This window comes from Dendrobates tinctorius, unplaced genomic scaffold (genome assembly GCF_039654945.1).
Source record: "Dendrobates tinctorius isolate UK_male_01 unplaced genomic scaffold, ASM3965494v1 ptg000027l, whole genome shotgun sequence".
Taxonomy (NCBI): domain Eukaryota; kingdom Metazoa; phylum Chordata; class Amphibia; order Anura; family Dendrobatidae; genus Dendrobates; species Dendrobates tinctorius.
The window spans coordinates 17,940,303-17,963,539 of NW_027361695.1; the positions used below are offsets into that span (position 1 = coordinate 17,940,303).

Consider the following 23,237-nt stretch of genomic DNA (forward strand, 5'->3'; position numbering starts at 1 on the left):
GATAATAGATGTATAGATAATAGATAGTATATAGATAATAGATGTATAGATAATAGATAGTATATAGATAATAGATGTATAGATAATAGATAGATAGTATATAGATAATAGATAATAGATAGATAGTATATAGATAATAGATGTATAGATAATAGATAGATAGTATATAGATAATAGATGTATAGATAATAGATAGATAGTATATAGATAATAGACACTCGTCAACATTGGAATAATACACAGTATATATAGTATTTTTCCCCTTTGGAGACATGGGGGGCGGGCAGCCGCTGTCTCTTCTGACTGAGGGTGTCCAGCATTATTGGCAGCATGCATCAGCTGCTCATCCCTGGCTCCAGTGCTGGTGGGTGCGATGCTCTGCAGAGTGTGTGGGCTGCGGTGATACCGGGAGGATGGAGCTGTCGGCAGGGGAGGCTCCGGCACATTACAGAACAGGCACAGGTCACGTGACTGCTGCTCTCCTAGAAAACGCCGCGGACGAGGCAGCGCTCTGCAGATCCCCGGCGGCTGCAGCGCGGCGCGGTGTGTGCGGGCTGCACAGCAGGGGGCGCACTCATGTCACAGAGGTGGTTTGACCGGGTGAGGGTCCCCGATACCGCGGGCGCCGGGATGCACAGGGCCATGCTGGTCAAGTCTGGTAAGAGGGGGGCTTTATTCTGTATTCTGCTCACGACCTGGGACGTGTGGTGCCGCTGCAGAGCATCCTCTCAGCACGCAGCCCCAGGGGCAAGAGGTTCTGCAGCAGCTCCTAATAGCACTTGTGATTCCACAACAGGTGGAGCAGCAGAGCTTTACCCTACATATACAATGTATCTGCTGTATAATGGCTGCGATCAATATTTGCTACTTTGTGTAAATAATGAACCTGGGCATAAAAAGAAGCCCCCAGGGCTAAATACATTGTATGCTCCATCAGAATCCGCTGCATTACAGGCTGTCACCCAGATTTTTCACAGTCCGCCCTCTGTTCCCATATCACTGCATCAGATGGTAGATTTGCCATTCAGGAGTCTGGCAAAGTAGAATTCTTGGTTCGATGAGTGTCACAGCTTGGCATGTATCATAGCTGGGCATATGGAAATCCTATCCGGATCTGTTGGTGTGTGGATATGCAGGCAGGATTTCCTCCGGTGTGAGTTGTTTATTACTGTGTACAAACTTTGAAAAGTTTTCAAAACTTGACTCATTTTTGATTGAAGTTGTAACAGTCTTTGGACAGGCGAAGCGTAACTCACCGTGAAGTCCGCTGCCGCCACCGGGACTATCCGCAGACTATTATTTATTGAGCAAGTGAGTTACATACCATAAATATATATATATATGTAACTCACATTTAAAGCGCCATGGAATAAATAATAATATATATATATATATCTGAGATTCAGAGATGGAGCAAAGGAGGGTAATATGTCCAGATCTCGCTCTATATCTATCTATATGTGAAGATCTATGAGAAATCTGCTGTATATTTCATCATGATCTACCTGAGGTCACCCGAGGATCAGACCCTATTCCTTGGTGCTCTCTCTAGACTGTGTTTCGTATGTGAGTATATACCAGGGAATCACAATATTTTCTATTCCAAGAGCTATACTGTCAAATTGAAGCAATCCCAAGGGTCATAATGAAACTTAGGCCTGTTTCACACATCCATTTGTCACCATCAGTCAAAATCCGCCGATTTGCAAAAAAAAACGGCTCCGCCATTTATCTTGGCGGATCTGTTTTTTTTCCCCATTGACTTTCATTATCGGCAGATTTTGACTGATGATCGTCCATTGCATCCGTATTTCTGCGGATCCGCCAAAATTTTGGCATCCCCTGAGATCACCGAACGGACAATGCAACTTTTTTTTTGGTGTCCGGATCCGCATTTTTCTCGCTTCCTACATGTTTAACCCTAAATCCAATCTGGCTGCTGGATAATTTCTCTCTCTCTCTTTCCTCACCGCGACATCGCCCGAGATCTCGCCTCCACTCACCGCGACATCGCCCAAGATATCGCCTCCTCTGCCCGCTCCTGGCTACCGCTACATCGCCGGTAGTCATTTTTTCTTTTCAGCCGCGGTTCCTTTAAAATTCTGAGATCGGCGGATCCTGGCGCACCAACGGTCCGGTGGCTCCCGTTGGTGTTTCATCGCCCACAGATCCGTTATCCGACATTTTAGCGTCTGACAACGGACAGGAAAAACGTAAGTGTGAAACAGGCCTTAAAGGGATTGCCTCGTGAAAGACATTTATGGCATAATATATGATAGATGTGGGTCTCGGGTCTCAACTCCAGGACCCCAATCTACTTCCAGAATTTGGATCCGCTATTCCTCTGTTTCTCCGGTTTACTACTACCACTAGCGCATGGAGCAGTGTGCCGACTCTCTCCATTCACATCTATGGAAACACAACCTGGACTATTTGCAAGAAGACTACTTGGAAGAAGGCAGCCATGTTTTTCTAATTTCCAGACAACCTGAGTTGTGTCATAAAAAGCATTTTCGCATATACATCCGGCGTCCGACTACCAGCGACGAAGAAGAGGCGTCGTATGCCCCAGGTCTGTCTATTCATTGCTATAGGTATTCTGAATACCGCCAAGCTAATACATTAGGTTGTATTGCAGCTCAGCTCCATTGAAGTGAATGGTGTTGTACCACAACCCATAGACAGGGGAAACTGTTTCTGGAAGAAGAGAGACATGTTTTTGTGATTGTTTTACCATTTCAGACATTAATAGAAACTTTTTATTAAACCATTTTATTGTTACAAGCTGGGTCTTCAGGGCTCACGTGTGGTGCTCTCTCCTTTTTAGTTTTAGCCCCAATTTATCAATTGTATTTTTTAAGTAATTTTTTTCTGTCTTGTCTTTTTGTTTGTGCTGTTTGACTTTGACCCACTATCACCGAGGAGGCACACAAAGCTTGATAACATTTGGCACAAAGTGAAAGATGTGAGTTTTGCTCTTTTGAGTCTTTTTAAAATAAATGGCGCAAGATATTTTCAATGGACTTTAAAGTGTCGTACTTAAGAAAAATTTGGTTTTGTACTCCACTAGGGTAGCGGAGTACCTCTGTGCAAACATGTAGTGACATTTTGAAAAGTTGTAAATGATTAATTGGGCTAAATCATGTATATAATTGAAACTATGCTCAAGATGTCAAGAAAACCTCAAAAATGAGATGGACTGAAAAAAAAAAACTAGCACAAAAATGCCTCAAGAGACAATAAATTTGTCACCAAAATAAAAAATGCCTAAAATCTAAAGTTTTCTTCCTAAAAATGCACAAAATTAAAGGTAAATCAGTTCCTAAAAAAGGGTTCCAATGGCTTGATGCTATCAAAATAGTGGCGGAGAAGACCCTGGTGGACCTATCTAGGCTTGCGCAAGATCCATCTTCTACAGATCGTTCACTCACCAATGGAGAAGACCCTGGTGGACCTATCTAGGTTTGCACATGATCCATCTTCAATAGATCACTCATCCACCTGTGGAGAAGACCCTGGTGGACCTATCTATGCTTGCACAAGATCAATCTTCTACAGATCGTCCATTCATCAAGTGGAGTAGACCCTGGTGGACCGATCTAGGGTTGCACAAGATCTATCTTCTACAGATCACTCATCCACCAATGGAGTAGACCCTGGTGGACCTATCTAGGGTTGCACAAGATCTATCTTCTACAGATCACTCATCCACCAATGGAGAAGACCCTGGTGGACCTATCTAGGATTGCACAAGATCTATTTTCTAAAGATCACTCATCCACCAGTGGAGAAGACCCTGGTGGACCTATCTAGGTTTGCACAAGATTGATCTTCCTACAGAATGTTCATGCATCAAGTCACCACGGCTCGAGATCAAACCGAAGGCCATTAAAAAAAAAAAAAATATATATATATATATATATATATATATATATATATATATCAGAGTTGCTAAAATGAAAATAACCAAACTCATGGATGCCCACTTCATCCATACATTTTTGAAGACCCCTATCTTGCCTTTACGTAACCAAAAATTGGTTGCTGAAGCCTAACTTTTTGGGTTATTTTCTAATGATGTGTGTGTCAGGTGTAACTGTTTCTCACTGAAGGATCGAAATATAAACTTTTGAAATCCAGAAGAATTTGCTCTCCACTCTTTTACTGCCCAGACCTCGATCACTGGAGGATGAGGGAGGACCTCACCTGTCTCAGGGTTTCCCGGCTCTGCTTATCTTGGCACCAGATATATTTGTTCTGCAATCTCGGTATATCTTTCTCGCATTGGTTCTTGCATTTATCTTGGTTCAGTTCTGGTTGGTTCCTATGTGGATAATTCTGTAGTAAACATCTTAAGTTCTTTCTTCATCTTCAATGAAGCCCTGTGTATTCTTCATTGTCCTGAACTCACTGGGTCATTGCTTTACAGTGACACGCTGCTCATCCTCTCCTGTGTGTTACATCAGAATCTCGGAGCTGGTGTTGTGTCAGGTTATATGTATATTGCTCCCAGAGCACTGGATGGGCAATAAGTTGTGAAATAGACCAGGGTATTATTGTATTTTATTGCACTCCGTTTATCATGCATTCATATAGGCCAAGATAAACATTTGTTTTTAGGGGTAATTAAAGAGATGGTGCAAGAGTGAGAAATGCTGAAGTCGGAATGCCCTGTTTACTATAGGGGTTGTCTACTACTTAGATATTATTGGTCTATGCTTTGGGTGTAAACTGTGAACTGGACAGCACAGCGCCCTTCACTGCGTAATGGCCATTCTTGGGTACTGCAACTCATTTTCGTCAGATCTGAGCTGCAGTACCTAAAAACGGCTGCTACGCGTTACATCCATCCATCATCAGCACTGCAAATAGTAGATCATTGAGGGTCCTGAGTGTCAGACCCCCCCCCTTATCTGATATTGAGGCATAGTATTGCATAGCCTTTTTATATGAACAGCTAAGGGGGGCTTTTTTTAACTTAATGCATTTTTTTAAGCTAAAAATTAGAGATGAGATAATTGATTCCCTACGCCTCCTGGTCCAGCAGCCAGGTGAGTACTCCACAGTCTCCAGCCGGGTGTCCTGTGAACCTCCTCCTGTCTGCCGACACCTATAACTCCTCTTTTGATTAGCTGGCCTAATGCAACTCAGAGGCAATAAAAGGTGAACCGTGCACAATTTTTAATGAAACCCAATTGCAAAAATAATTTTGGGGCAGAAATATATTGACTTAAGTAAAATAAAATCTATTAAATTCCAAAATGAGTTAAATAGAGTTGGCATAATGGTGCACTGGAAAATGTGGGGCCTATTATGGCTTCTGAAAGTTGAAGAGAAAGTTTCTTGTGTTGGATGATCCTGAGCTAGCAATATAATCTGGTAGCCATATAAATGAATTGTTTTTAGGTTATTTGCAGCCTTAAATGTTGCTGGTCCATAGTCACAGACCACATATGACTGGTCGCAGATCTCTGAAAGAGAACATGGACATCATAGAAGGGGAATCGCTCCCTGTGTTAACCAGGACTGGGCTCAACATTTCTGACTGTGGTGACCATGTATGTATACTGGGCTGCTCTTTTCCAGAACAGTTTTCAGCTGATTATTGGGGGTTCCAGGTGTCGGCCCACCACCAATCTCATATTGAAGACACATCCTACAGTTTAGTAGTTCAGTCCTGACAACCCCTCTAAAATGGTTATCTGTAATCAGCTATGTAGCTCGATACCATCTGTTATATTCAATGCTGCTCCTGCAGACCTCGCCGGTAGACACTAGAATTATCAGCCTTTTCCTAATATACGTTATTATAGGAACGACTCCCTTTACAAGCAGGAATGATCGGATAATACGCCCAGAGAGATGACAGGGATTAAAGGCCAAAGACATCATGGTTAGTCTGCCAATTAGGGCTCCTTACAACTAAGCCCCCAAATATGTAATCATTTTAATATGACCAGGAGCCCCATCATTCAGAGCGGTGAGGATACCGTCCGGCTATAATAAAGCTCTGGTGTCCTGGGAATTTGTCAGATCTGATCTTCTGCTACATTGTAATTCACTAATGTGATGTTTTTCATGGGCCCATCTGTCGCCGACGAGAGCTGCAAAGTCTCAGGTCGATCATTTCTTGTTTTGTTCCCTCTTCGGATGGAACAACCTGCTTAGTTTCATTCCACTATTTTCTTTCCATCTATGTGACATCCTAATGAGCCGCACATAAAGTCTATAAAATGGGACCGGATCTGAATTCTCTACAAGTATCTGGGGGGAAGTTATGCATCGGTTATAAGGTTATAATTATATTACGATTGTTGTAATAGCTCGTTTCCAAATGCCCCCCGTCATTTATGGCATTTACACTCAGAGCTGGTACAGTGCCGGGACTGATGGCTTTGTCATAAAGGAGCTGGAAGTGCAATGTTATGGGGGTACTAATAGTAAGTGACACAATACTATGGAGGCACTGACTGTGACTGGCAATGTTATAGGGAGACTAATCGTAGCTGGCAATACTATGGAGGCACTGACTGTGGGTGGTAATGTTATAGGGAGACTAATAGTAGCTGACAATACTATGGAGGCACTGACTGTGGCTGGCAATGTTATAGGGAGACTAATCGTAGCTGGTAATACTATGGAGGCACTGACTGTGGGTGGCAATGTTATAGGGAGACTAATAGTGGCTGACAATACTATGGAGGCACTGACTGTGACAGGCAGTGTTATAGGGAGACTAATAGTAGCTGACAATACTATGGAGGCACTGACTGCGGCTGGCAATGTTATAGGGAGACTAATAGTAGCTGACAATACTATGGAGGCACTGACTGTGACTGGCAGTGTTATAGGGAGACTAATAGTAGCTGACAATACTATAGAGGCACTGACTGCGGCTGACAATGTTATAGGGAGACTAATAGTAGCTGACAATACTATGGAGGCGTTGACTGTGACTGGCAATGTTATAGGGAGACTAATAGAAGGTGTAAAACTATGGAGGCACGGACTGCGGCTGGCAATGTTATGGGGAGACTAATAGTAGGTGCAATACTACGGAGGCACTGACTGTGACTGGCAATGTTATAGGGAGACTAATAGTAGGTGCAATACTACGGAGGCACTGACTGCGGCTGGCAATGTTATGGGGAGACTAATAGTAGGTGCATTACTACGGAGGCACTGACTGCGACTGACAATGTTATGGGGAGACTAATAGTAGGTGCAATACTATGGAGGCACTGACTGTGACTGGCAATGTTATAGGGAGACTAATCGTAGCTGGTAATACTATGGAGGAGCTGACTGTGGCTGGCAATGTTATAGGGAGGCTAATAGTGGCTGACAATACTATGGAGGCACTGACTGTGACTGGCAGTGTTATACGGAGACTAATAGTAGCTGACAATACTATGGAGGCGCTGACTGTGACAGGCAGTGTTATAGGGAGACTAATAGTAGCTGACAATACTATGGAGGCACTGACTGCGGCTGGCAATGTTATAGGGAGACTAATAGTAGCTGACAATACTATGGAGGCACTGACTGCGGCTGGCAATGTTATAGGGAGACTAATAGTAGCTGACAATACTATGGAGGCACTGACTGTGACTGGCAGTGTTATAGGGAGACTAATAGTAGCTGACAATACTATGGAGTCACTGACTGCGGCTGACAATGTTATAGGGAGACTAATAGTAGCTGACAATACTATGGAGGCACTGACTGCAGCTGGCAATGTTATAGGGAGACTAATAGTAGCTGACAATACTATGGAGGCGTTGACTGTGACTGGCAATGTTATAGGGAGACTAATAGAAGGTGTAAAACTATGGAGGCACGGACTGCGGCTGGCAATGTTATGGGGAGACTAATAGTAGGTGCAATACTACGGAGGCACTGACTGTGACTGGCAATGTTATGGGGAGACTAATAGTAGCTGACAATACTACGGAGGCACTGACTGCGACTGGCAATGTTATGGGGAGACTAATAGTAGGTGCAATACTATGGAGGCACTGACTGACTGGCAATGTTATGGGGAGACTAATAGTAGGTGTAATACTATGGAGGAACTGACAATGTTATAGGGAGACTAATAGTAGGTGTAATACTATGGAGGCTCTGACTGCGACTGACAATGTTATAGGGAGACTAATAGTAGCTGGTAATACTATGGAGGAACTGACTGCGACTGGCAATGTTATGGGGAGACTAATAGTAGGTGCAATACTATGGAGGCACTGACTGCGATTGGCAATGTTATGGGGAGACTAATAGTAGCTGACAATACTACGGAGGCACTGACTGCGACTGGCAATGTTATGGGGAGACTAATAGTAGGTGCAATACTATGGAGGCACTGACTGCGATTGGCAATGTTATGGGGAGACTAATAGTAGCTGACAATACTATGGAGGCACTGACTGCGACTGACAGTGGCATTATACTGGTAGTAGTAGCTGGCATTTGTATGGAGGCACGCTCTGTAGGTTGCCATGTTATAAGGACAATGAATATTGCTATCAACGTTATGGGGGTATCTAGTTAGAAAGGGGTTTTCTGGGCTGATAAATAAGTATCTTCACTGTATGTGACTGCAGACAGCTGACTGATGATCGCACTTTCACGATTCTCTTGTATTCGCAGCTCCAATGTGGCTGCATTTGTGCCATTTGCAAACATTGGTCTTGTGCCGCCTGGATCCTCCAGGTCTTCGTCATTGAGAGACGTCCAAGAGAATCTAGTTGGCACGTGACTGCAAGTTTGCAAATTGTAGCCATGGATTCACATGACTGCCCACTCACGCTGCATGCTAAATATAGGGAAGACCACTTTGACACTTGAGAGGACAACAGAGACCCTCAGTTACTTATTAAATCTTGGGTAACTCAACTATTAAGAGCCCTAAGGTAATTTGCTTATAAAATGTGTCACAACTGATAGAACTTAACATTTGGAAATACATTTTTTTGGAAAACCTGCTTTTCTCTCGTCTACCTGAATAAGTGGCTCACAATGGCTCCCTGAAGAGCTGTATAATAAGCTTAGCTATGGCGCACTAAGTACACAGAAAACTGCTTTATTTCCACTCGCCCGGCTTCTCATTGTCAGAAATATATGGCCTTTACTTTGGCCATTTATCTATAGCAGCATTGTTTCTCCATAGATGTGCATTACGGCAACTACCAAAAGTTACAGTTGACAACTACCGTGGGGAAAATAAGTATTGGATACTCTCCCACCTACCAAGAATGGAGAGATCCGTAATTTTTATCGTAGGTACACTTCACCTGTGAGAGACCAGAAATCTAAAAATAAAAACCATTAAATCACATTGTATGATTTTTACATAATTAATTAGCATTTTATTGCATAAAATATGTATTTGACCACCTACCAACCAACAAGATTTCTGCCTCTCACCAACCTGTTTGTCTTTCGTTAAGAAGCCCAACTACTCTGTACTCATTACCTGTATTAATTGCACCTGTTTGAACTCTACCTGTATAAAAAAACACCTGTCCAAATACTCAATCACACTCCAACCTTTCCACCATGGCCAAGACCAAAGAGCTGTCTAAGGACACGAGGGACAAAATTGTAGATCTACACAAGGCTGGCATGGGCTACTGTTGTGAGTTCATTTTCCCCTTCACCATTGAGGTCTGATGAACTCCCTCTTCTGGTGAAGGAAGGTAGTGAGGCTGATTACCAAGCACCTGAGCTGGATGATGATGACTGGGTGATGGGAATTTCTGACTGGATATAAGGCAGCTGACGCCCTTCTGCCTTGCTGGTGATCTCTCTGAGGGATTCTAGAAGACCAGTCTGATTCCTGCTCCTCAAAAGCTAAGTTCTCTGCTCTGTTTTTTGCATTTGTATTTTGGTTTTGTTTTTCCTTGTTTTTCTGGATTTCTGCCATTCCCTGCTGGGGTGTGCTGAATTCCTTTTTGGTCTGTCTTCAGAAAATACCTGAGTACTGATATAGTCTTTTTGAAGCCTAGCATCTTCAGGGCTTTTTTCCCTATCAGCTGTTGGCTCTTTTGATAGGGTTTTGGCGGATTACAGACAGCAGCTTTTCTATCCTGTCCTTTGTAGATGGCTTGGGCCCCATCGTTTGCTCAGCCTATCTTTCTATCTGTGTGAGTGTTTTTTCATCTTGCTTCACCGTCATTATATGTTGGGGGCTGCCTATTGCTTTGGGGTCTGCTCTGGGGCAGGTTAGATTTCCCTTTCTGTCTTTAGGCTATGTAGTTCTCCGGCTGTGATCGAGGGGTCTAGGGCACCATAGGAACCCCCCACGGCTACTGCTAGTTGTTGTTGATAGGTTCAGAGGTCTGTAATCCGATAGCTGCCAACTTCTCTGGCTTTCTGGACTTAGCTAGTATTTCTGTTTTTGCCTCCTACGGTGACTCATTGATAACAGAATCACCAGCCATACCGCAGATCCTAGGGTACTCAATAGCAGGAAAGAATTGTAAAAAAAAAAGGGTGTCAGAATTTCTGTGTGTGTATTTTTTCCTCTATATCTCTGAGGCCGTAGGGGGAATTTTTTTTTCTCTCAATGGAGATAAAGCAATTGTCTGATCGTGTGGAGCAGCTCGCTGCGGAAGTGCGGGGATTTTCCGCCTACCTTGCTCATTCACATGCTGCTGAACCAAAGATCCCTACTCCTGATGTGTTTTTTGGGGATCGGTCTAAATTTTTGAATTTCAAAAATAATTGTAAATTATTTTTTGCCTTGAAGCCTAACTCGTCAGTGAGCTCCGCGCAGCAGGTTAAAATTGTCATCTCTTTGCTGCGTGGCGATTCCCAGGATTGGGCGTTTTCTTTGAAACCAGATGATCCTATTCTGACTAATGTGAATGCATTTTTTCAAGCCTTGGGGTTGTTGTATGACAAACCTAATGCTGTTGATCAGGCTGAAAAGACCCTGTTGGCATTGAGCCAGGGTCGAGATTCTGCAGAATTGTACTGTCAAAAATTCCGAAAGTGGGCGGTCCTTACTACCTGGAATGATAATGCCTTGGCAGCTCTCTTTCGGAAGGGTTTGTCAGAAGCTGTAAAAGATACTATGGTGGGATTTCCTGTTCCCTCTGGTCTTGATGATGCTATGTCATTAGCCATTCAGGTTGATCGGCGTTTACGTGAACGCAGGACTGCACGAGAGGTGTTGCCACCTGTTGAACAAGTGTCTGAACCTATGCAATGTGATAGAGTTTTGTCCAGGGAGCAACGTCAGGAGTTCAGAAGGCGTAATAAGCTGTGTTTTTTTTGTGGAGATGCCTCACATATTATTTCTCTCTGTCCTAAACGAGAGAAACGTTTTGCACACACGTTTTCTGTGGGTGGTGTTCAACCTAAGTTTCTTCTGGCAATTACTCTGATCTGCTCCCTGTCACATTTTCCGCCAAGGCTTTTGTGGATTCAGGAGCAGCCCTGAACCTAATGGACTTAGATTTTGCTAAACGTTGTGGATTTCCGATGACACCTCTGCGGACACCTATCCCTTTGAGGGGGATTGATGCTACTCCTTTGGCGAAAAATAAACCTCAGTTTTGGACCCATGTGGTAATGCGGGTCGCCCCAGACCATCAAGAAAATTGCGGATTTTTGGTGTTGCATAATTTGCATGATACCATTGTTCTGGGGTTTCCCTGGTTGCAAATTCATAATCCAGTTTTGGATTTGAGATCTGTGTCTGTTATGAATAAGTGACCGTAGGAGGCAGACACAAAAAATAGAAGCTACGTCCAGAAAACCAGAGGAGCTGGCAACTATCCGATTGCAGACCCCTGAACCTATCAACACAACTAGCAGTAGCCGTGGGGGGTACCTACGGTGCCCTAGACCCCTCGAACACAGCCGGAGGACTATATAGCCTAAAGATAGAAAGGGAAATCTAAACTGCCCCAGAGCAGACCCCAAAGTAAAAGGCAGCCCCCAACATATAATGACGGTGAAGCAAGATGAAAAAACACTGACACAGATAGAAAGATATGTTGAGCAAACGTTGGGGCCCAATGTAATCTAAACAGGAAAGGAAAGGAAAAGCTGCTGTCTGCAATCCGGCAAAAAACCCTATCAAAAACATAGGCCAGCAAGCTGAAATGGAAAAAGACCCTGAAGCAACTAAGCTTCAAAACTAAATCAGCACTCTGGTATTTTCAGAAGACAGAGCTAAGGAGTTCAGCTCACCCCAGCAGGGAATGGCTGAAATCCAGAAAAAACAAAGCAAGGCACAAATGCAAAAGGCCAGGAGGAAAACTTAGCTTTAGTAGAGCAGGAATTCAGACTGGACTCCAAGGATACCACAGAGAAATCACCCGCAGGGAGGAAAGGGCGTATGCAGCCTTATATCCAGTCTGTGACTCCACTCAGCCAGTCATCATCATTAATCTCAGGTGTCTGATAATCAGACTCACTACCTCTCCTTACCAGAAGAGGGAATTCCTCGGACCTCAGTGATGAAGGGGAAAATGAACTCACAACATGTGTCTGTGGTGAGTTGGGGTTGTCGGTGTGCCCTTAGTGAGGCTCTGTTTTTTTCCACCTCTCCTCAGTCGCATGATGTTCCTGACTATTTGGCGGACTTTTATGATGTATTTAGTGAGAGTGAGTCTGCGTCTTTGCCTCCTCATAGGAGTTATGACTGTGCAATTGAACTGAGCCCTGGGTGTAAATTTCCCAAGGGTCGGCTCTTCAATTTATCTGTACCCGAGTACGAGGCTATGCGATCCTATATTAAGGAGGCGTTGGAGAAGGGTCATATTAGACCATCCTCTTCACCCTTAGGTGCTGGGGGTTTTTTCGTGGCCAAAAAGGATGGTTCATTAAGGCCTTGTATTGATTATCGTGCCCTCAACAAAATTACTATTAAATATCAGTATCCGTTACCCCTGATTTCGGATCTATTCTCCAGAGTTAAAGGTGCTTGCTGGTTTACCAAGCTTGACCTCAGGGGGGTGTATAATCTTATCCGCATTAAGCATGGGGATGAATGGAAGACAGCGTTTAATACTCCGGAGGGACATTTTGAGTACCTGGTGATGCCGTTTGGGCTCATAATGCCCCTTCTGTCTTCCAGTGCTTCATCAACGACATTTTCCGAGACTTTGTGGATACATTTTTGATTATCTATCTGGATGATATTTTGATCTTCTCCAAGGATTGGGATTCTCATGTGGAACATGTTCGGACTGTGTTCCGGATCTTGAGGGAAAATTCCCTGTATGTCAAAGGATCGAAATGCCTTTTTGGGGTACAGAGGATTTCATTTTTGGGATTTATTTTGTCTCCGTCAACTATTGAAATGGACCCAGCCAAGGTACAGGCCATTTATGATTGGGTTCAGCCCACTTCTTTGAAGGCCCTCCAGAAGTTTTTGGGTTTTGCTAATTTTTATCGGAAATTTATAGCAAAATTTTCTAGTATTGCCAAGCCATTGACTGAGCTGACTAAGAAGGGTGCTGATGTGTTGAATTGGTCTCCGGAGGATGTTTCTTCCTTTCAGGAGCTGAAGCGAAGATTCACTCCTGCCCCGGTTTTGCGGCAACCTGATGTCTCACTCCCGTTCCAGGTAGAGGTGGACGCTTCTGAGATTGGTTCAGGAGCTGTTTTGTCCCAAAAGGATCCTGTAACATCTAAAATGAATCCCTGTGCTTTCTTTTCCCGAAAGTTCTCTCCATCCGAACGTAACTATGATGTGGGGAATCGGGAACTGTTAGCCATGAAATGGGCATTTGAGGAGTGGAGACATTGGTTGGAGGGAGCTAAACATCAAGTCGTGGTCCTCACTGACCACAAGAATTTGATTTACCTGGAGTCGGCCAAACGCTTGAACCCTAGACAGGCTAGGTGGGCTTTGTTTTTTACACGTTTTGATTTTGTGGTCTCTTTTCTTCCTGGCACTAAGAATGTCAAGGCTGACGCTCTCTCTAGGAGCTTCTTTGCTGATTCTCCTGTGGTGACCAAGCCTGCTACCATCTTAGGCGAAGGGGTAGTTCTTTCTGCTATCTCGCCCGATTTGAGACGTGCTCTGGAAGAGTTCCAGGAGGACAAACCTGAGTGTTGTCCCAATGGAAAGTTGTATGTTCCTGACCAGTGGAAGAAGAGAGTGATGTCTGAAGTTCATTGCTCTGCATTGGCTGGTCATCCAGGTATTTTTTGTACTAGAGATCTGGTGAGTCGGTCTTTTTGGTGGCCCGCCTTGTCTCGTGATGTCAGGAATTTTGTGCAGTCCTGTGGGACTTGCTCCCGGTCTAAACCTTGTTCTCGCTCTAGTGGGTTGTTGATGCCTTTGCCAGTGCCCAGGAGGCCAAGGACCCATATTTCAATGGATTTCATCTCTGATATGCCTGTCTCTCAGAGAATGACTGTTATTTGGGTGATTTGTGATAGGTTCTCTAAGATGGTTCATCTTGTACCACTCCCTAAGTTGCCATCTTCCTCTGAGTTGGTGCCCCTGTTTTTGCAACAGGTGGTTCGCTTGCACGGGATTCCTGAGAACATTGTATCTGACAGAGGAGTTCAGTTTGTGTCAAGATTTTGGAGGACTTTCTGTTCCAAGCTGGGAATTCAGTTGTCCTTCTCCTCTGCTTTTCACCCTCAGACCAATGGGCAGATGGAGAGAACAAACCAGACCTTGGAGTCGTATTTGAGATGTTTTATTTCCGCTGATCAGGATGATTGGGTTTCATTTTTGCCCTTGGCCGAATTTGCTTTAAATAATAGAGCTAGTTCTGCCACATTGATGTCACCTTTTTTTTGTAACCTTGGGTTTCATCCTCGATTTTCTTCAGGGCAGGTGGAGCCTTCTGCCTGCCCAGGTGTTGACACTGTGGTGGAGAGAATGCACCAGATCTGGGACCAAGTGATGGATAAGTTATCTCTCTCCCAGGAAATGGCCCAGCCGTTTTCCAACCGACATAGTTTAAGGTTGGTGATATGGTTTGGTTATCATCAAAAAATATTGCTATGAAGGTGGCTTCTCCTAAGTTTAAGCCTAGATTTATTGGACCTTACAAGATTTTGGAGATTATTAATCCGGTCTCTTTTCGTTTGGCTCTTCCTGTCACATTTAAAATCCATAATGTGTTTCATAAGTCCTTGTTGAAGAGGTTTGTTGAACCAGTAGTTCCTGGGGTGGCACCTCCGGACCCTGTATTGGTTGAAGGCAACATGGAATATGAGGTAGAGAAGATACTGGATTCCCGTCTGGCTAGACGGAGACTCCAGTATTTGGTTAAGTGGAAGGGTTATGGTCAGGAGGATAATTCCTGGGTCTCTGCCTCTGATATTCATGCCAAAAGATTGGTGCGTGCCTTTCATCGGGCTCACACTGATCGCCCTGGTGGCGTGGATGAGGGTTCGGTGACCCCTCCTCAAGGGGGAGGTACTGTTGTGAGTTAATTTTCCCCTTCACCATTGAGGTCTGATGAACTCCCTCTTCTGGTGAAGGAAGGTAGTGAGGCTGATTACCAAGCACCTGAGCTGGATGATGATGACTGGGTGACGGGAATTTCTGACTGGATATAAGGCAGCTGACGCCCTTCTGCCTTGCTGGTGATCTCTCTGAGGGATTCTAGGAGACCAGTCTGATTCCTGCTCCTCAAAAGCTAAGTTCTCTGCTCTGTTTTTTGCATTTGTGTTTTGGTTTTGTTTTTCCTTGTTTTTCTGGATTTCTGCCATTCCCTGCTGGGGTGTGCTGAATTCCTTTTTGGTCTGTCTTCAGAAAATACCTGAGTACTGATATAGTCTTTTTGAAGCCTAGCGTCTTCAGGGCTTTTTTCCTTCTCAGCTGTTGGCTCTTTTGATAGGGTTTTGGCGGATTACAGACAGCAGCTTTTCTATCCTGTCCTTTGTAGTTAGCTTGGGCCCCATCATTTGCTCAGCCTATCTTTCTATCTGTGTGAGTGTTTTTTCATCTTGCTTCACCGTCATTATATGTTGGGGGCTGCCTATTGCTTTGGGGTCTGCTCTGGGGCAGTTTAGATTTCCCTTTCTGTCTTTAGGCTATGTAGTTCTCCGGCTGTGATCGAGGGGTCTAGGGCACCGTAGGAACCCCCTACGGCTACTGCTAGTTGTTGTTGATAGGTTCAGGGGTCTGTAATCCGATAGCTGCCAACTTCTCTGGTTTTCTGGACTTGGCTAGTATTTCTGTTTTTGCCTCCTACGGTGACTCATTCATAACAGGCTACAGGACAATAGGCAAGGAGCTTGGTGAGAAGGCAACAATTGTTGGCTCAATTATTAGAAAATGGAAGAAACACAAGATGACTGTCAATCTTCATGGGTCTGAGGCTCCATGCAAGATCTTACCTTGTGGGGTAAGGATGATTCTGAGAAACCGCAGGAATCATCCCAGAACTACATGGTTAGGACTTGAGCTGGGACCACAGTCTCAAACAATACCGTTGGTAACACACTACGCCGTCATGGATTAAAATACTGCAGGGCATGCAAGGTCCCCCTGCTCACGCCAGCACATGTCCAGGCCCATTTGAAGTTCACCAGTGACCATCTGGATGATCCAGAGGAGGCATGGGAGAAGGTCATGTGGTCAGATGAGACAAAAATAGAACTTTTTGGTATCAACTACACTCACCCGTGTTTGGAAGAAGAAGGATGAGTACAACCCCAAGAACACCGTCCCAACCTTGAAGCATGGTGGGGGAAACATCATACTTTGGGGGTGCTTTTCTGTAAAAGAGACAGGACGTCTTCACCATATTGAAGGGAGAATGGATGGGGTCATGTATCTCGAGATTTTGGCCAACAACCTCTTTCCCTCAGTAAGTGTTTTGAAATGGATCGTGGCTGGGTCTTCCAGCATGACAATGACCCGAAACACACATCCAGGGCAACTATGGAGCGACTCCGTAAGAAGTATTTTAAGGTCCTAGAGTGGCCTAGCCAGTCTCCAGACCTGAACCCAATAGAAAATCTTTGACGGGAGCTGAAACTTAATGTTGCCCAGCGACAGACCCAAAACCTGAAAGCAGGGCTGCCACTAGGAATTTCGGGGCCCCATACTGGCAAAATTTATGGGGCCCCCCTTGAGACTCCGCCCAGGCTCCACCCCCAGTTCCGCCTCCACCCTAGCTCCTCCTTTACCATGCGAACCTTCCAAAATACCTCCGTGCTTTCATCGAAAAACTTCACCATGCCCTCAATCACACATTAACACCATATCACATACCTAGTCATCAGTTTTTGTTTTGACGGTATATATTGACGGTCCTGGCCAATATATAAATGTACAACAATATTCAATAAAAGTTCAGTATTCTATGTAGCATGCCAGAGCAACAAGTATATAATAAACACATATATTCAGTGTATTCGTTGTGGCCAATGAAATCCTCAGAATTTCAAATAACTCTACAATCAAAAAAAGTCTTATGATTAAACAAGAAATATTGATGATATTACATCAAGCCACCTTATAAATAACAAACAGCCATGTTAGCAATAGGATTGGCACCTAATAAAAACCAAATACAAGCGGTTAGTATGTTAATCAAAAGCCCAAGACAATAGAAAAGGCCGCTTTGTAATACCCTTTTCTTATGATAAGCCACCCTTGCTACTAGCAGAACAAAGACATGCTCACTGAACATGACGAGCCATAATGAATGCCCTGGTCCCAGGAACGGGATGCCACTCTTGTTACCCGATGCGTATCGTCACTAACGTGACTTCATCAGGAGTGGAAGAAGTCACTTTTCATAAGAAAAGGATATTATCATTGACCCTAGTATTTCTAGTAACCCCTTTTTTGCGACTCTAAATTTAACCGTTTACAAAGCGGCCTTTTCTATTGTCTTGGGCTTTTGATTAACATACTAACCGCTTGCATTTGGTTTTTATTAGGTGCCAATCTAAAATCTAATTTTATTTTCACTAAAATGATCTTTTCACCCCCAATGTTTGTTTTTCCCCAAGTGTAACATGAGAATTGGACCCTTAAAAAAGGTTTTGTACAATTTGTCCTGAGTAGGCTGATACCCCATATAGGAGTACAGGCTGAGCTGCAGGTGGAGACAGTCAACATGCTGGTACTGGTCAGCACAGTCTGTGATAACTAAAAGGATAGGACTACGGGCTGAGCTGCAGGTGGAGACAATGTGCCTACTAATCTTGGCACTGGAGATCTGTCCCCCTGGGCCCTGGCTCACCCCATCAGCCCCCTGGCTCCCCCCCATCATCAGCAGGGCCCCTCAGACCCCCCCGTGAATAGCCAGTCCCCTGGGTCCCCCCATCATCAGCTGGGCCCCTGGGTGACCCCCCACGGACAGCCGGGCGGGCCCCTGGGTGACCCCCCCCCACGGACAGCCGGGCGGGCCCCTGGGTGACCCCCCCACGGACAGCCGGGCGGGCCCCTGGGTGACCCCCCCACGGACAGCCGGGCGGGCCCCTGGGTGACCCCCCACGGACAGCCGGGCGGGCCCCTGGGAGAACGCCCAAGGACAGCCGGGCGGGCCCCTGGGTAACCCCCCACGTACAGCCGGGCGGGCCCCTGGGTGACCCCCACATACAGCCGGGTAGGCCCCTGGGTGACCTCCCACGGACAGCTGGGTGGGCCCCTGGGTGACTCCCCATGGACAGCCAGGCCCCTGGGTCCCCCATCATCAAACCCCAGACCCCCCCACGGACAGCTGGGCGGGCCCCTGGGTGACCCCCCCCCACGGACAGCCAGGCAGGCCCCTGGGTGACCCCCCACGGACAGCCAGGAGGGCCTCTGGGAGAACGCCCACGGACAGCCGGGCGGGCCCCTGGGAGACCGCCCACGGACAGCCGGGCGGGCCCCTGGGAGACCGCCCACGGACAGCCGGGCGGGCCCCTGGGAGACCGCCCACGGACAGCCGGGCGGGCCCCTGGGAGACCCCCCCACGGACAGCCAGGCAGGCCCCTGGGTCCCCCACCATCAGCCGGGCCCCTGGGTCCCCACAGGACCCGCAATGTCCCCCCATGATCGCGCCGGGGCCCCCAAACTCCCCCCCGTGATCAGACAACCGGCCCCCAGCGCCGGGGCCCCCAGACTTCCCCCCCCCCCCATGATCAGACTGAGACAACAGGCCCCCAATATCCCCATCCCCATGGGCCATAATCAGCAGGCTGCAGCCAGACATACAGACATAAGAAAAACATTCACTTACCTGCTCGCTGGCCGTCCACTGCACCGTCAGACTGTTACCCAGGGTCCAAGGACCGAAGTCTTCTGCTCTGCTGCAGGCCTGCAGCCGCTCCCAGTCCCACGCTGACGCCACGTGCACACCGCTCTTCTGCTTTCTCAGGAATGAGGAAGTGAAGAGGCAGCGTGTGACGTCACGTGAGCCGGGGGCGGTGCTGGAGTGTGGACCATCAGACCATGGTGCACTGGGGGGAGGGAGAGAGGAGGAGGAGCCAAGCGCTGGCCGAACCCTCCCTGCTGTCACAGACAGTGAGTGAATGTAACACAGGCAGAGCAGGCTGAGGGGGGAGGACAGGGGGCCCCGAACCACTGAAACAATTGTAGGGGGGGCCCGTCCGGGACCCGAGCGGCGAGCGCGGACCAGGCTGCAGCGCCCTGCTTGCTCAGGCGCCGCCGCCAGGCCCAGGCGGGCCCCCCTAATCACCGGGCCCCATACAGGTGTAATGCCTGTAATGCCCTGATGGCGGCCCTGCCTGAAAGATCTGGAGACGATCTGTATGGAGGAGGGAGCCAAAATCCCTGCTGCAGTGTGCGCCAACTTGGTCAAGAACCACAGAAAACGCCTGACCTCTATAATTGCAAACAAAGGTTTCTGCACCAAATAGTAAATTATTTTTTTCTATTGTATCAAATACTTATTTCATGCAATAAAATGCAAATTAATGATGTAAAAATCATACAATGTGATTTTCTATTTTTTATTATTAGATTCTGCCTCTCACAGGTGAAGTGTACCTACGATAAAAATTAAAAATGTCTCCATTCTTTGTAGGTGGGAAAACTTGAAAAATAGACAGTGTATCCAATACTTATTTTCCCCACTGTATCTAATCAGGGCTAAGTCTAACTCAGAGCCTTTTTCTTAAAGGGGTACTCCCATCTTATAGAGTGATGGCATAGTACTAATATGTGCCATAACTTTATGATCACTGGCAAGTGTTCAAAATGAGACCACTGCTCTGGTGTAACGCTGCATCCCCCTTATAAGTTCTCCCTGGACAGCTGTGTTCCCTGGCACTCTGTGCTGTGCAGCAAGTCTTAGGTGGGCCCATCCAAGTGCAGCATTTCCCTTCAAAGCAGGTGGATGGACTAACACTGTAGAAAACTATAAAAGCAATGCAGTGGCTCAGTAACTTTTCTTTACTATTGAGCCACCTGCCTTTTTTGTAGGCAGTTGATCACCTAAAAGCTCTGGTCACTCTGAAGAGTGACATGCCAGAGTAAGGAGACTTATAGGCCATGCAATGCTCCACTGGGAAATTAAATATGTAAATTGTCTCTTCAGCAAGGAAGAGGACTTGAACTCTAGTGTCACCTATTGGATGTAGCAATCCTAATAGTCAATATCGACCATTTACTGAGCCTTGCCACATGACTTTGGGTAAAAGTGCACTTTGCAAGGGGCAATAACCTGAAACACAGTGTCTGCAAAATGAGATTCTTGTTTGACTTTAATCCTAAGTCTTAATGCAAGGCTCATTAAAGGGTCGATATTGTCTTGTAGGATTGCTACTTCCAATAGGTGGGGCTAGAGTTCTAGACCTCTTCCTCTATGAAGAGGCAATTTGCATATTTAATTTCCCAAAGGACCATTGCATGGCCTATAAGTCTCCTCACTCTCAGGGCAGTTTCACACGTCCAGATAATTCCGGTACCGGAGCTGTCTGTGTGCATACGTATGCTATACGTATGTCCGTGTGTGCTGTCTGTGTCCGTGTTTTTGAAAAATTATTTTCAATGTTAACCCTTTGACTTTTAAAAACGCACACAGACAGCACATGGACAGCATCCGTGTTCGGTACGTGTTTACACGGATCCATTGACTTGTATGGGTCCGTGTGATCCGTGCTGTTGCACAAAAACGGACATGTCAGCGCGTTTTGCACATGGACACACGGTCCATGAAACAGAGACACTGACGTGTGAAACTGCCCTCACATGGCTTGTTAATCTCCACAATTAGAACCGATACCCCTTAGATCTTAGGATAAAAGTCAAACCAGAACCCCACAAGACAATGTTCACACGTTGCTTTTTTATGCAAATTAAAACATGCTATTTACAGTAGCAGCAAAAGCTATGAGACTTCAGAAATCTCATGCACAAACTTGTGCTTTTTCCTGACTGAATTAGAAAACTGCTGCTTTTTTATGTGTTTTTGCTTTTTTTTTAGTGAATAAAACTAACTCTATTAAACAAGTAATGTAGACAAATGACGCATAATCTGTACCAAAAAAATGCAGCATAAACGCACCAAAAAAAAGCATAAAGAACGCACCAAAACCTATTTTTTTAAGCAGTTTCTTTACTGCCAGGAGAGCAGGTTTTGCTTGCAGAAAAAAAAATGCAACGTGGTACGTCTAAGGGTGGTTTCACATTAGCGTTTAAGGCCGCAGCGTCGGACTGCGCACAGCCGCCGCTAAGCCCCGCCTCCACCGGTAGCTCCACCTATGGACGCAAGACACTGCATGCGTCCTGCGTCCCCTTTCTTTAGCACTGGGGACGAAGGCCGTGCGCAGGTATGTGTTTGGCGGCGCATGCGTCCTTTTGACGGTGCGCCGAGTGCACCAAATTGCAACAGGTTGCGTTTGGCGCTGGTCGGCGCACCCGTCAAAAGGACGCATGCGCCGCCAAACGCATACCTGCGCACGGCCTGCGTCCCCAGTGCTAAAGATAGGGGATACAGGACGCATGCAGCGTCATGCGCCCGTAGGCGGAACTACCGTTGGAGGCGCGGCAGGGTGCGGGGGGCTTAGCGACGGCTGTGCGCAGGCCTTAAACGCTAATGTGAAACCACCCTAATAGGTGTTGTTTTTTTTTAGAAGTTTTGGAGCTCCAGAATTCTCCTGAAAAATTGCATCAAAAACGCATGGAAAACTTTTCATGTCCATTTTTATGGGAAATCCACTTTGAGTTATTCAAGTTTATAATTCTTGAATATAAAAAAGTGCTGAAAGAATCCGCTTCAAACTAGGCACAGTCAAATCAAAAGACAGCAACAAAAAAAAAGATGTTTCAGAAAAGAAACCGCTTTCAAAACTCTTCAAAATTGCTTCGGGATTTGAAAAAAATCTTCCTAAAACTCCTAAAAAAAAAAGTAGTCTCTCCACTTGAAAAACTCAAGCAATAGAAAAACGTCAGCACTCACCTTGGCTGATTTTCCAGTTTTATTATAATTCCTTATGACAAATAACAGCAGGATACGGAGAGGAGGTACGGGGCAGCGTCTTAGCTCACAACGTCATGTTGTAGGTGTGAATTTATGGGATATAAAATTATAGTAAAGCATAGTGAGTACCGCTGTTCGACTATTGCTTGAGTCTTTTCAAGTGGAAACAACCTTAAAAAAAATACGTTTTGGCAAAATTTTAAAGGATTTTTTTCTTTTCCTTAAGCGATTTTGAAGACTTTTGGAAGCGTTTTCATTTCTGAAGCACCTACGCCATGATGTTGTGAGCCTGAAGAAGCGTGTGTCCATGCGAAACAACCTCCTCTCCCTTTCGTGCAGTTATGCGTCATATCAATTAATAATGAAGCATGAGAATCAGTCCCGACTAATGCCACTCTTCTTCTATTGTTTGACTTACACGTGTCTTCTACAATGGCACGTATCACTTCAGCTGAGCACCTGAAGCTGCATGCAAAAAGGTCAATGGAATAGCACTTTTTAGCTCCAGCCTATGCTAATTCTGATTCCTCATCCACTTGAAAAAATAATAGTTTTTTTTAAATGCCTCAAAAAACTGAGTGTGAACTTGGCCTTAGGTGAGTCTAAAATCCATGTCTCATCGGAAGCTCCTGTTTGACCACCTTCCTTATACTGCAGCTCTGCTTGTTCAGGTTGGCTACCGTTTCGCCAGGAAATGCAATGTGAGCTGAACTCCATTCCACAATGATTACTCACTACTAAGTAACCTAAACCACCACTGAGAAATAAAAGTTTATCCGGTAAACACTACACATGATAAAGGCAACTGAGTCTAGAGAATTGCCGTAAAACTGATTACTGTTTTTCGTGCTTATTATATTCGAGAGTTAC

At 45.5% G+C, this 23,237-nt stretch overlaps 1 protein-coding gene across 1 annotated transcript in view; it reads left to right on the forward strand.

Moving 5' to 3' along the window:
• The first annotated feature begins 423 nt into the window (after positions 1-423).
• Positions 424-23,237, forward strand: part of FAM107A (family with sequence similarity 107 member A) — a 70,142-nt gene continuing 47,328 nt past the window's right edge. The window contains exon 1 of the mRNA XM_073569814.1: positions 424-658. Coding sequence (XP_073425915.1) covers positions 577-658 — 82 coding nt within the window. The 5' untranslated portion in view covers positions 424-576. The remainder of the gene's footprint in view (positions 659-23,237) is intronic.